This window comes from Salvelinus fontinalis, chromosome 35 (genome assembly GCF_029448725.1).
Source record: "Salvelinus fontinalis isolate EN_2023a chromosome 35, ASM2944872v1, whole genome shotgun sequence".
NCBI lineage: Eukaryota > Metazoa > Chordata > Actinopteri > Salmoniformes > Salmonidae > Salvelinus > Salvelinus fontinalis.
In genome coordinates, this window is record NC_074699.1 from 23,325,482 (window position 1) to 23,338,138 (window position 12,657).

The 12,657-nt window shown below is 46.6% G+C and overlaps 1 protein-coding gene across 1 annotated transcript in view; it reads right to left on the bottom strand.

The window, feature by feature from the left end:
• The window catches only part of LOC129834583 (solute carrier family 12 member 4-like), a 60,174-nt gene extending 48,899 nt beyond the window's left edge, over positions 1-11,275 (bottom strand). Inside the window, exon 1 of the mRNA XM_055899700.1 lies at positions 10,849-11,275. Coding sequence (XP_055755675.1) covers positions 10,849-10,987 — 139 coding nt within the window. The 5' untranslated portion in view covers positions 10,988-11,275. The remainder of the gene's footprint in view (positions 1-10,848) is intronic.
• Positions 11,276-12,657: the final 1,382 nt, after the last annotated feature.

Here is a 12,657-nt window from a genome sequence, read left to right on the forward strand (position 1 = left end):
GTGGTATCCAATCGCTAGTAATTACTACCTTGTCTCATCGCTACAACTCCCGTACGGGCTCGGGAGAGACGAAGGTCAAAAGCCATGCGTCCTCCGAAGCACAACCCAACCAGCCGTACTGCTTCTTAACACAGCGCGCCTCCAACCCGGAAGCCAGCCGCACCAATGTGTCGGAGGAAACACCGTGTACCTGGCCCCCTTGGTTAGCGCGCACTGCGCCCGGCCCGCCACAGGAGTCGCTGGAGCACGATGAGACAAGGATATCCCTACCGGCCAAACCCTCCCTACCCCGGACGACGCTATGCCAATTGTGCGTCGCCCCACGGACCTCCCGGTCGCGGCCGGCTGCGACAGAGCCTGGGCGCGAACCCAGAGACTCTGGTGGCGCAGTTAGCACTGCGATGCAGTGCCCTAGACCACTGCGCCACCCGGGAGGCCAAGAAGCTTCTTAATAAAGAAAAAAATGTTCATAAGACAATTCGTAAGTGCAATTCCTTAACAATATCTTAAGATTTCATTTTTTTCTTACAGACTTCTCAAATATCTTCTTGCGAACTTCTTACCAATCTTCTTAAGATTGCCACTAGGCAACCAATCTAGCTAGTAATGACAATCATCCTAGCATATTTCAAACTGAGATTACTGTTCTAAAACATGTTCTTCGGTTGAAAACAACCAATACTGAAAGTTTCATATGAAGTTTGTGAATGACTTAAACATGCTCAATTGCTTTCATTAGCTTAATCTCTCACTGCCCTGAGTTTAAGACAAGGGTTTAGGTATCTTGGAATTAAAAATGTTTCCAAGAAGAAATCCAAGAAAATTATTTTCAAGAATGAAATTTCTTCAACTTTTTTCTTAGGAAGAAACTTGAGAACATTTCCAATAACTTTATTGAGGAATACACATTAAGTATAACTTAAAGAAAAAATTGCACTTAAGAATACATTTCTTCTCAATAAGGTTGAATCTGGGCTCTAGACTCTGGAGTTGTGACTTTTCAGTGGCTAACCATTTATATAACCAATAATGCAAAAGAAAGCAAGAAAACTTCAACATGTCAGCAATCACCAAAGCTGCTTATCCATGAAAAACACTTTGTCACCCTATTAGCTCATTCGGTATGAAAGCCTCTTTGCTAAACTTCTCCTTAAATGAACATTTATTAAGCAGCGGAGAAGTCATGCAGCTTAGACCTCTCTATGGCTCTACCTCGTGTGGTTAGCTGGCAGAGATGCTATTCTGATTAGTGCTGTTCAAAGGTAATGTGTGTGTGTGTGAGAGAGAGAAAGTGTACATGTTTTCCTACATTATCAGAATCACAATGTCCTGACAACTCACCAGAATGTCCTGACAACTCACCAGAATGTCCTGACAAGGTAGGAAAACAAGATAAAAAATAAATTGTTCAAATGCTATTTTAGGCTTAAGGGTTAGGTTTAGGGTTTGGGGTTAAGGTTAGGGTTAAGGTTAGGTTTAGGGGTTAAGGTTAGGGTTAGGTTAAGGGTAAGAGTTAGTAAGATTTTGAATGGGAATAAAATAGTCCCTGAAAATTCACGAAAACAAGACTGTGTGCGCGTACATGCAAGCACAGATTAAAATGCATGCGAGATAGAATGCCTAAACGTGAGTGTGTGTATGTGAGTGAGCATTTGGGTGTGTGTAAGAACACTAGTCAGCTAGCTACAGTAGCTGTCAACACTGGTTAGACTCTCAACGGACAGCAGGGTCCACAACAGAGATGCTGCTAGTCTGCTACTGTACCAACCAACACTAAGGTGGCTACACAACTATACCAGAGCCTTAGGCAGTTAACTTACATTTGATTTGATACTGTAATAGTGTGTATTGTATAATAACTTGGTGTTAGTTTGTCTAGCTCATTTGAACTGATCCATGATCTGCTTGTATACAGCCTCGTTATTGTTTTGATTGTGTTACTACTTCCTTTTCTATTTACAAAATATTCGTCTTACTTTTGAACTCTGCATTGTTGGGAATGGCCTCGTAAGTAAGCATTTTACTGTAGTCTACACCAGCTGCTTTCGGCACATGTGACCAATAAACTTTGATTTGACTTGTCCTTACACATTTATAAAAGACGGTAAAGTGCTCAACTAAGTCATTGTGAATATATCCTTCATATTCCATAGTTAGAAATGTGTCTACTTAGTCACTGTCTGGACCGTGTTAATAATCATACAAACAACAATGACTGACTGATAAGATGTTAGATTGTGTTTAATGACACTGGAGAAAAGAAGAGGAAGAAGAATTTGTGGATCCAGTTCTGTTTGATATATTGTTTATCAGATGAACTTAATCAGATGAACTGTTTCCTTACCACTAATGGGGAAATGAAGTTGAGATTCATTTTAAAACTAAAAGTTGCACATGCTTATCAGCGGGTTGGTTATACATTTCAAAGCACAGCCATCCAGTCTCTGTAGCTCTTTCAAGTACGCTATAGGCCACTCTTTCTCTCAAATCACATCAAATCAAACTTTATTTGTCACATGCACCGAATACAACAAGTGTAGACTTTACCGTGAAATGCTTACTTACAAGCTCTTAACCAACAGTGCAGTTCAAGAAAAGTTAAGAAAATATTTACCAAGTAGACAAAAATAAAAAGTAATACTAAAAAGTAACACAATAAGAATAACAATAATGAGGTTATATACAGGGGGCACCAGTACCGAGTCAGTGTGCGGGGGTACAGGTTAGTTGAGGTAATTTGTACATGTAGGTGGGGGTGAAGTGACTATGCATAGATAATAAACAGTGAGTAGCAGCAAAACAGTGAGTAGCAGGGGGGGTCAATGTAAATTGTCCCGTGACGATTTTATTAATTGTTCAGCAGTCTTATGGCTTGGGGGTAGAAGCTGTTGAGGAGCCTTTTGGTCCTAGACTTGGCGCTCCGGTACCGCTTGCCGTGCGGTAGCAGAGAAAACAGTCTATAACTTGACTGGAGTCTCTGATAATTGTATGAGCTTTCCTTGGACACCGCCTGTTGTATAGGTCCTGGATGACAGGAAGCTTGGCCCCAGTGATGTAATGGGTCGTTCACACTACTCTCTGTAGCGCCCTACGGTCAGATGCCGAGCAGTTGCCATACCAGGCGGTGACGCAAAGGGTCAGGATGCTCTCGATGGTGTAAGTGTAGAACCTTTTGAGGATCTGGGGACCCATGCCAAATCTTTTCAGTCTCCTGAGGGGGAAAATGTTTTGTCGTGCCCTCTTCACGACTGTCTTGGTATGTTTGGACCATGATAGTTTGTTGGTGATGTGGACACCAAGGAACTTGAAACTCTCGACCCGCTCCACTACAGCCCCGTTAATGTTTTCCTGTAGTCCACGATCAGCTCCTTTGTCTTGCTCACATTGCGGTTGAGGTTGTTGTCCTGGCACCACACTGCCAGTTTTCTGACCTCCTCTCTATAGGCTGTCTCATTGTTGTCGGTGATCAGGCCTACCACTGTTGTGTTGTCAGCAAACTTAATGATGGTGTTGGAGTCGTGTTTGGCCACGCAGTCGTGGGTGAACAGGGAATACAGGAGGGGACTAGGTACACACCTCTGAGGGGCCCCAGTGTTGAGGATCAGTGTGGCAGACGTGTTGTTGCCTACTCTTACCACCTGGGTGCGGCCCGTCAGGAAGTCCAGGATCCAGTTGCAGAGGAAGATGTTTAGTCCCAGGGTCCTTAGCTTAGTGATGAGCTTTGAGGGCACTATGGTGTTGAACGCTGAGCTGTAGTCAATGAACAGCATTCTCGCATAGGTGTTCCTTTTGTCCAGGTGAGAAAGGGCAGTGTGGAGTGTGATTGCGTCAACTGTGGATCTGCTGGGGCCGTATGCGAATTGGAGTGGGTCTAGGGTGTCCGGGAGGATGCTGTTGATGTGAGCCATGACCAGCCTTTCAAAGCACTTCATGGCTACCGACGTGAGTGCCACGGGGCGGTAATCATTTAGACAGGTTATCTTCGCTTCCTTGGGCACAGGGACTATGGTGGTCTGCTTGAAATATGTAGGTATTACAGACTCGGTCAGGGAGAGGTTGAACATGTCAGTGAAGACACTTGACAGTTGATCCTCGCATGCTTTGAGTACACGTCCTGGTAATCCGTCTGGCCCAGCGGCTTTGTGAATGTTGACCTGTTTAAAGGTTTTGTTCACATCAGCTACCGAGAGCGTTATCACACAGTCATCCAGAACAGCTGGTGCTCTCGTGCATGCTTCAGTGTTCCTTGCCTCGAAGCGAGTATTAAGGCATTTAGCTTGTCTGGTACGCTCGTGTCACTGGGCAGCTCCTGTCTGAGTTTCCCTTTGTAATCTGCTATAGAGATGAAGATATACTGATTGAGAGGACTGAAGTGAGATTGTGGATATTTTTGATATATACATAAATTGTTCAATTACTGTCATCTAAAAAATAAAGACAACTATTTCCAAATTCACTAGTAATATTCTTCAGAATTCTGAATTACTGAAGTATTTTTCATCACAGTTTATTTTTCTTCAAGTTTTTCAGAACATCTTGAGCTACCTAGGAGAAAGTTATTGAAATGGACTGCTCCATTTTGTTGTTATTATCTACCCTCATCCTTTTTTTCTTATGGTTCGGGTTAGTAAAGGGTGATTACAGCACAACTGTAACGCTCATCGTTAGGAGAAAGAGAGGAGGACCAAACTGCAGCGTGGTGAGTATTCATATTCCTTTTAATGAAAACCGAAATACTCGAACAAAACAACAAAATAACGATAAACGAGATTAAACCGAAACGAAACAGTCCTGTCTGGTGACATACACAAAGACACAGGAAACAAACACCCACAAACCAAAAGTGAAACCCAGGCTACCTAAGTATGATTCTCAATCAGGGACAACGATTGACAGCTGCCTCTGATTGAGAATCATACCAGGCCAAACACAAAACCCCAACATAGAAAAACACACATAGACTGCCCACCCCAACTCACGCACTGACCAGACTAAATAAAGACAAAACAAAGGAAATAAAGGTCAGAACGTGACAACAACAGTGAGGGGCAGAGGAGCACTGTACAGTACAGATGTAGGATCTTAATTTTCACCAGCTACAGCAGAAAAAGAATCCGGCAGCAACAGGAAATGTGAATTATTACGTGGATTATAATTCATGAACATTCTTGTAGGGGTTGATAGCTTTTTCTTTAGGGCAAATTTCAAAGTGGAAATTACAAACTTTAGAAGCCTTTTTAAAACTCAAATACACTACAAGTTTGTATATCCTGCCGTGCAGGAAAATTCTCCGCAACAAAAGAGTGATCAAATTAAGATCCTACATCTGTACAGAGGAGGGGGGCCACCAATTGGAAAATCAAATTGACACAAAATTGGCACAAATGGCGGATTCAGAAACAGGGCAGACAGAAACAGCAACAGGTGAACATTCTTTGGATACAGGTATAACAAGGCAAAGTGACAAATAGATACAACATAATTGCACATCAGGTCATGACTTTCTTCAGAGAGTTGTGTTAGGTAGGTGTGTTGTTTTTGTGCATGCTGTTAATTCCTCAAGTCAAGCTATTATACAGTACAGTGACACTCTCCTGAAGACTTAGCGTTAGTCCCAAATTGTATCCTATTCCCTGTATAGTGCACTACCTTTGATCAGGGCCCAAAGGGGTCATTATATAGGGGATAAGGTGCCATTTGGGACACAGACTTTGAGGACTGTTTGTCTTTCAACAGAAGCTAATACACTGTAGCAGCCCAAACAGGAGAGAGGGGATTCATTGTTACCGGGCAAGCTAGAGGCTGTGGAAAACATAGTCATTCCCTACATAAAGGACTGCCAACTCCCACTTTAAAACAGCCCAGTGTTGTTGTTACATGTCTCTTATAGCTCTAACCCCAGGGGCTCCAGTAGAATAATACAGCTAACCCTACCAGCAGTGCTATGCTATAGCCTCTCAGGGAGACAACTGTAGCTGTAGCTAGTGGGGTTGTGTCCTAAAATGGTACCCTATCCCTATAATAGTACACTACTTTGACCAGAGCCCTATGGGGAACACAGGGTAATGTGTAAGCCACTTGGGACAGCAGAGCAGAGTACACCCATTAACACTCTATAGTGCATTATTTGTATGTAATTTTCTCAGTCTAAAATCATATGTTTAACAGTTCTAAATATAGGAGCTTAGTCACCACTTCTATCAAAGGAAGCATTGATGTGATAGGAAGTAAAAAATTGCCTACAGATGAACATGAATGTATAGAAGAAATGTATAGTGGAAAGGCCCCCTCATCAACACAGCCAACTAGCTATCCTTATTATACTACAAATCAGTAACTGACACCGGTCTGCAAGCCATCCTTTACACTTCAGCTTCCCTTCATGATCAATTCTTCTGACTGACTCTTTATCTGTCACCGGTCTCAGGGTTCAAATTAGCAGTCCAGCTGTCCAGAGCCCATCGGTCATCCCTCAGTCCACACACACAGAATCAGCTGTCTGCAGAGTGGGTGTTTATCTCTATGAGGTTAAGCCTATCTATGAAGCATGTGGGACAGAATGACAGGAATGGACACTGTTCTCCTGAAGACAGGCTGGGAAGACCCAGGAAGGAAAACAATGATTCTCCCCTTACGTAATCTACTGTTCTGTTCTGTACTGTACAGTTCAGTATGAGGCCAACTGTTTTCTGTATAGAAGACAAAACTAAAGATTCCTTCAATAGTGGATTAGATTACAGCAAGGCAACAATACTGTAGGACATGATGATAATGCTGATGCAGACATTCACTCAGACATACTCTCTCACACACACAAATTCTCACAACTAATTCGGTCATGCGCAAATGCAGCCTTGCCAGATATTGCACAGTGAATAAACTGACTGGCTGACTGACTAGAACTGACTGACTCCTAGCTAGCTACCACTCTAGTGGATGGCTTCTCTGGTACAATGGCCACAGTGTGTAGTCCAGTCCAGACCAGCTCTGGAGAGAGCAGGGCGATTAGCCTGGAACAGAGTTAGCACTGTGACTGTGACTGTGGCTGTCTCCCTCCTCTCCTCCACCCTCTCTACCCAACCATACCAGACCCACACACCTCCTCCCTCCATCACACCATCTATTATAGCCTCCTTTACTTCAACAATCTCCTGCCTCACTTCACCTCACCTCCCACTCCTCCTTTTCCCACAAACACATATGCAACACTCCACCCAAGATAATAATATACATTTTTACTCCTTCCTAGTCATCTGTTTCCATCTCACTTCCTAGATGTTATTCTTCCTGTCAGTAGGAAATGGTGACATAGCTCTCGCTCTCTTTCTCTCTCTCTGGAAACCCCCACTGCCTGAGAGAGAAGGACAGAAAGAGAGATTAAGAGGAAGAAGAAGGTGAGAGTTCACAGTCATCTCAAAACAGGCATGTGCAGAAAGAGAGAGCTCAACAGGCTTGGAGAACCATTCTGGGTCATTTCATGCCATCAGCCCCTCTTATGGACAAAACATGAACTGCCAGTGATAACACATAACAGCTGTGTTTTTGCAAACTGGGTTAAATTGAGGTTGCCTGTGAACACTAGATTGTGAAAAATAGATTGTGAACACTAGATTTGTGTTGTTTCACTTTGTATTTCAGTTTGTTCCCAGGCCAAAATCCAATCCAACAAAACAAGCTGTGAATGAATTCCATACATTCCAGGAATATAGAGGAGACTTTAGGCAAAGATGTCCCGCATTCTCCCTGTCCACGCATTCTCCCTGTCCACGCATTCTCCCTACCCACGCATTCTCCCTACTAACGCATTCTCCCTGCCCACGCATTCTCCCTGTCCACGCATTCTCGCTGTCCACACATTCTCCCTGTCCACGCATTCTCCCTGCCCACGCATTCTCCCTGCCCACGCATTCTCCCTGCCCACGCATTCTCCCTGTCCACGCATTCTCCCTGTCCACGCATTCTCCCTGTCCACCCATTCTCCCTGTCCACGCATTCTCCCTGCCCACGCATTCTCCCTGTCCACGCATTCTCCCTACCCACGCATTCTCCCTGCCCACGCATTCTCCCTGTCCACGCATTCTCCCTGCCCACGCATTCTCCCTACCCACGCATTCTCCCCACTAACGCATTCTCCCTGTCCACGCATTCTCCCTACCCACGCATTCTCCCTACCCACGCATTCTCCCTGTCCACGCATTCTCCCTGCCCACGCATTCTCCCTGCCCACGCATTCTCCCTGCCCACGCATTCTCCCTGCCCACGCATTCTCCCTGCCCACGCATTCTCCCTGTCCACGCATTCTCCCTGTCCACGCATTCTCCCTGTCCACGCATTCTCCCTGTCCACGCATTCTCCCTGTCCACGCATTCTCCCTGTCCACGCATTCTCCCTGTCCACGCATTCTCCCTGTCCACGCATTCTCCCTGTCCACGCATTCTCCCTACCCACGCATTCTCCCTGCCCACGCATTCTCCCTGTCCACGCATTCTCCCTGCCTACGCATTCTCCCTGCCCACGCATTCTCCCTGTCCACGCATTCTCCCTACCCACGCATTCTCCCTACCCACGCATTCTCCCTGTCCACGCATTCTCCCTGCCCACGCATTCTCCCTGCCCACGCATTCTCCCTGCCCACGCATTCTCCCTGCCCACGCATTCTCCCTGCCCACGCATTCTCCCTGCCCACGCATTCTCCCTGTCCACGCATTCTCCCTGTCCACGCATTCTCCCTGTCCACGCATTCTCCCTGCCCACGCATTCTCCCTGTCCACGCATTCTCCCTGTCCACGCATTCTCCCTGTCCACGCATTCTCCCTGTCCACGCATTCTCCCTACCCACGCATTCTCCCTACCCACGCATTCTCCCTACCCACGCATTCTCCCTACCCACGCATTCTCCCTACCCACGCATTCTCCCTGTCCACGCATTCTCCCTGCCCACGCATTCTCCCTGCCCACGCATTCTCCCTGTCCACGCATTCTCCCTGTCCACGCATTCTCCCTACCCACGCATTCTCCCTGCCCACGCATTCTCCCTGTCCACGCATTCTCCCTGCCCACGCATTCTCCCTGTCCACGCATTCTCCCTGCCCACGCATTCTCCCTGCCCACGCATTCTCCCTGCCCACGCATTCTCCCTGCCCACGCATTCTCCCTGCCCACGCATTCTCCCTGTCCACGCATTCTCCCTACCCACGCATTCTCCCTACCCACGCATTCTCCCTGCCCACGCATTCTCCCTGCCCACGCATTCTCCCTGCCCACGCATTCTCCCTACCCACGCATTCTCCCTACTAACGCATTCTCCCTACCCACGCATTCTCCCTGCCCACGCATTCTCCCTACCCACGCATTCTCCCTGTCCACGCATTCTCCCTACCCACGCATTCTCCCTACCCACGCATTCTCCCTACCCATGCATTCTCCCTGTCCACGCATTCTCCCTGTCCACGCATTCTCCCTGCCCACGCATTCTCCCTGTCCACGCATTCTCCCTGCCCACGCATTTGCTGCGGGAGAGATAAAACTGCTCAACCAATAGTAACTATCTTGGAAACAATAGTAATTTATCCCAGGCCAGAACATTGAGCACCCACTTCCTCTATAACTCAGTACTGTGTACACGCCCTGTGATGGTGGTGTATTCATTACCCTGGCAGTAATGGATGGAAAGCCAGGCAGGCGTAGGTCTGTGTGTCCGGCCGGCCAGCCTGTGATGGTGGTGTATTCATTACCCTGGCAGTAATGGATGGAAGGCCAGGCAGGGGTAGGTCTGTGTGCCCGGCTGGCCAGCCTTTGATGGTGGTGTATTCATTACCCTGGCAGTAATGGATGGAAGGCCAGGCAGGCGTAGGTCTGTGTGTCCGGCCGGCCAGCCTGTGGTTGTGTGTGGGTGCTTCATTACGAGGCAGCTCCCTTTTATTAAAGCTCTCCTTTCTCTCCCTCATACAGCAGACTCACGCCTGGTCGGTTCCCATGTCAGCCTTGCATATCAGCAGTCTCATATAAACCTGCCCCCTGGCTACAAACTCCTCTCCTCTCCACCTAGGAGTGGTTTATCCACTTTCTCATACTTGATACAGAAGCAAATTGAGAAACTGAAAGAGGGACTAGAGCTAAATATACAGCCGAGATAGACTGAGAGAAAGAAAAAGCGGTTTCTCACTGGTTTAACAGCCTGCTCAACCCCTGTGTGTGAAAAGAAATAAACACTTGCACAAAGAGTGCTCCATCTTTTGTCAGATGGAACACTTGAGGCCTAAGCAGGGCTGGTCCCCCTGCATCTCCGCCCCCTCTACCCCCTCCACCTCACCCCCCACCTTCGCCCCTCCAATTATTTTCCCTTTGTCACCACAGACATATTTGGCATGAGGGGGCTCATGATGGGGTAATCTTCCTGAGTCTGTCCTGAATCTCTGAAATCCCACGATAACACCCCCCAGAAAATTCCCTGAGCTGTCAAAAATAGGCTGGAGAACTGTCTGCCAGGAAAGTAAATCTGCCAGGTAGGTTGGAGGATTGCCATGGTAAACATACAACCAGCTGTTCTGTCCCAGCCAGCCCCCAGGACAATGTAAAGCATTCCCACAACTTCTCCTCAGGTCACACTCATAACAACACACTATAGAAAACATCTCATTAACTTCACACTTCTAGACAGTTCTCTCAGTAAATAGGACAACCTGCTTATAAAGAGTTGAGGAACAGCTGTCTGTCTGTTCTTCTTAGCAGTTCTTAGTTAACAAGACAACTATGTTGTTCTACTTTGTAAAGAGTTGGGAGGAACAGTTGTCTGTTGTCTGAGAAAGAGCGAAAGAGAGAGAGAGAGAGAGAGAGAGAGAGTCTCACCATCAGAGCTGACAGTGTCTAGATGTCCAGGGTGTCCCCCCTGTCCTGTGTCTCTGTAGTCCACCCAGTTAATTCCTTCCAGACTGTCATAGTTGGACGTAGCGCTGTCCTCCACCGGTACCACTGTGAAATGGGGCATGTTTTCATCCGCTGGTTAGGCCCTGACGCTAATAATCCTCAGTATCTCCGGATAGGCTTTCAGCAGCTAGCGGTTAGCGCTGTCCTGCCAGCCTTGATCAGCCAGCTCAACTCCCAGGCAGTCAGTCAGTCCTACTAATCTCAGCAGCATTCCACTACCCTGCGCTCACTTCCTCTGAGCACATTACCATACCATGGCCCTGCCCCCTCTACCAGCCCCGGCCCCAACCAGGCCCGGCCTCCTGGGCTGCTTGTGTGAATAAAAGAGGTGCTGCCTGTCATGTAGCCTGGGATACTCAGTCTGGTAAGGGAGGAGAGGACTCTGAGACACAGTCAGTGTCCCACTGTCGTCAGCACCACTGACTCATATCATATACTCAGTGGTCATATACTGAGAGAGAGGCGGGGGACAGCAGGGAGACCCATTCCATGGTTATGTTGTTAATTGACTCTCTCCACACTGAACACTCTCTTTCTCTCTCTCTCACTCACTCACTCACTCACTCACTCACTCACTCACTCACTCACTCACTCACACACACACACTCACTCACTCACTCACTCACACACACACACACACACACACACACACACACACACACACACACACACACACACACACACACACACACACACACACACACACACACACAGACAGACAGACAGTTCTCTGTGTATGTGGGTCTTTACCAAAACACACAACTCTGAGACGTGGCAGTTTGGAAAATAATCAAATAAACCACGTGTTTGTTTGAGAGAGAGTGAGAAAGAGACGAAAGAGAGAGAGAGATAAAAGAGACGAGGGAGTGAGAGAGAGCGAGACGGAGAGAGACGAGAGAGAGAAATAAATAAAAAGAAGAGAGATGAGAGAGGGTGTGCCAGAGAGAAAGTGTGTAACACAGCCCCATGCGTTTGGCATAAGCAGAGGAAAATTTGACACAGTGAACTACCCAACTCTCCACCTCCTATTCCTACAAACAACATAATGCTGATGTCATATCAGCCTTTGACCTGAGGAACAGACAGCAACATCCTCTGTATTCCTAAACTGTATAGGCCTACGATATAAATTATTCTGCTTTCCTTTTAGCCTTTATAGCTGTAATACAATACAGTAAAATTATACAGTACAATTACTGTATACAGTAAAATGAAGATGAACGGAATCTTTACAACAGAATCTTTACAGCGTCTTTACCACAACGACCCAACCCAAAGCATCAGTAACAGACTGCAGCTGGAAGAAAAACCTCATGCGCTTTCATGTCTTTGGCACTCCTAGCTAAGGTCCTCTTTTATTTTCCAAATCTACCTTATTTAAAAAAGAAAAATATATATATTTCACCTTTATTTAACCAGGTAGGCCAGTTGAGAACAAGTTCTCATTTACAACTGCAACCTGGCCAAGATAAAGCAAAGCAGTGCGACAGAAACAACAACACAGAGTTACACATGTGTTACGTTCCCCAGTTTCTGTGTTGTAGTTTGTATTTGAGTGTGTGTGTTTCAGGAGATGGCTTCCTGAAATTCTCCCCAAGCAGCTGATTGGTCGGCCCCAATTGATGATTGGAGAGCTGACCCCGCCCCCTCGTCAAGATACAGCTGTCTCTAATTACCATTGCCATCTGAAGCTAATAAAGCCAGTGTTCTGTTATTCAGAAGAGAGAGATG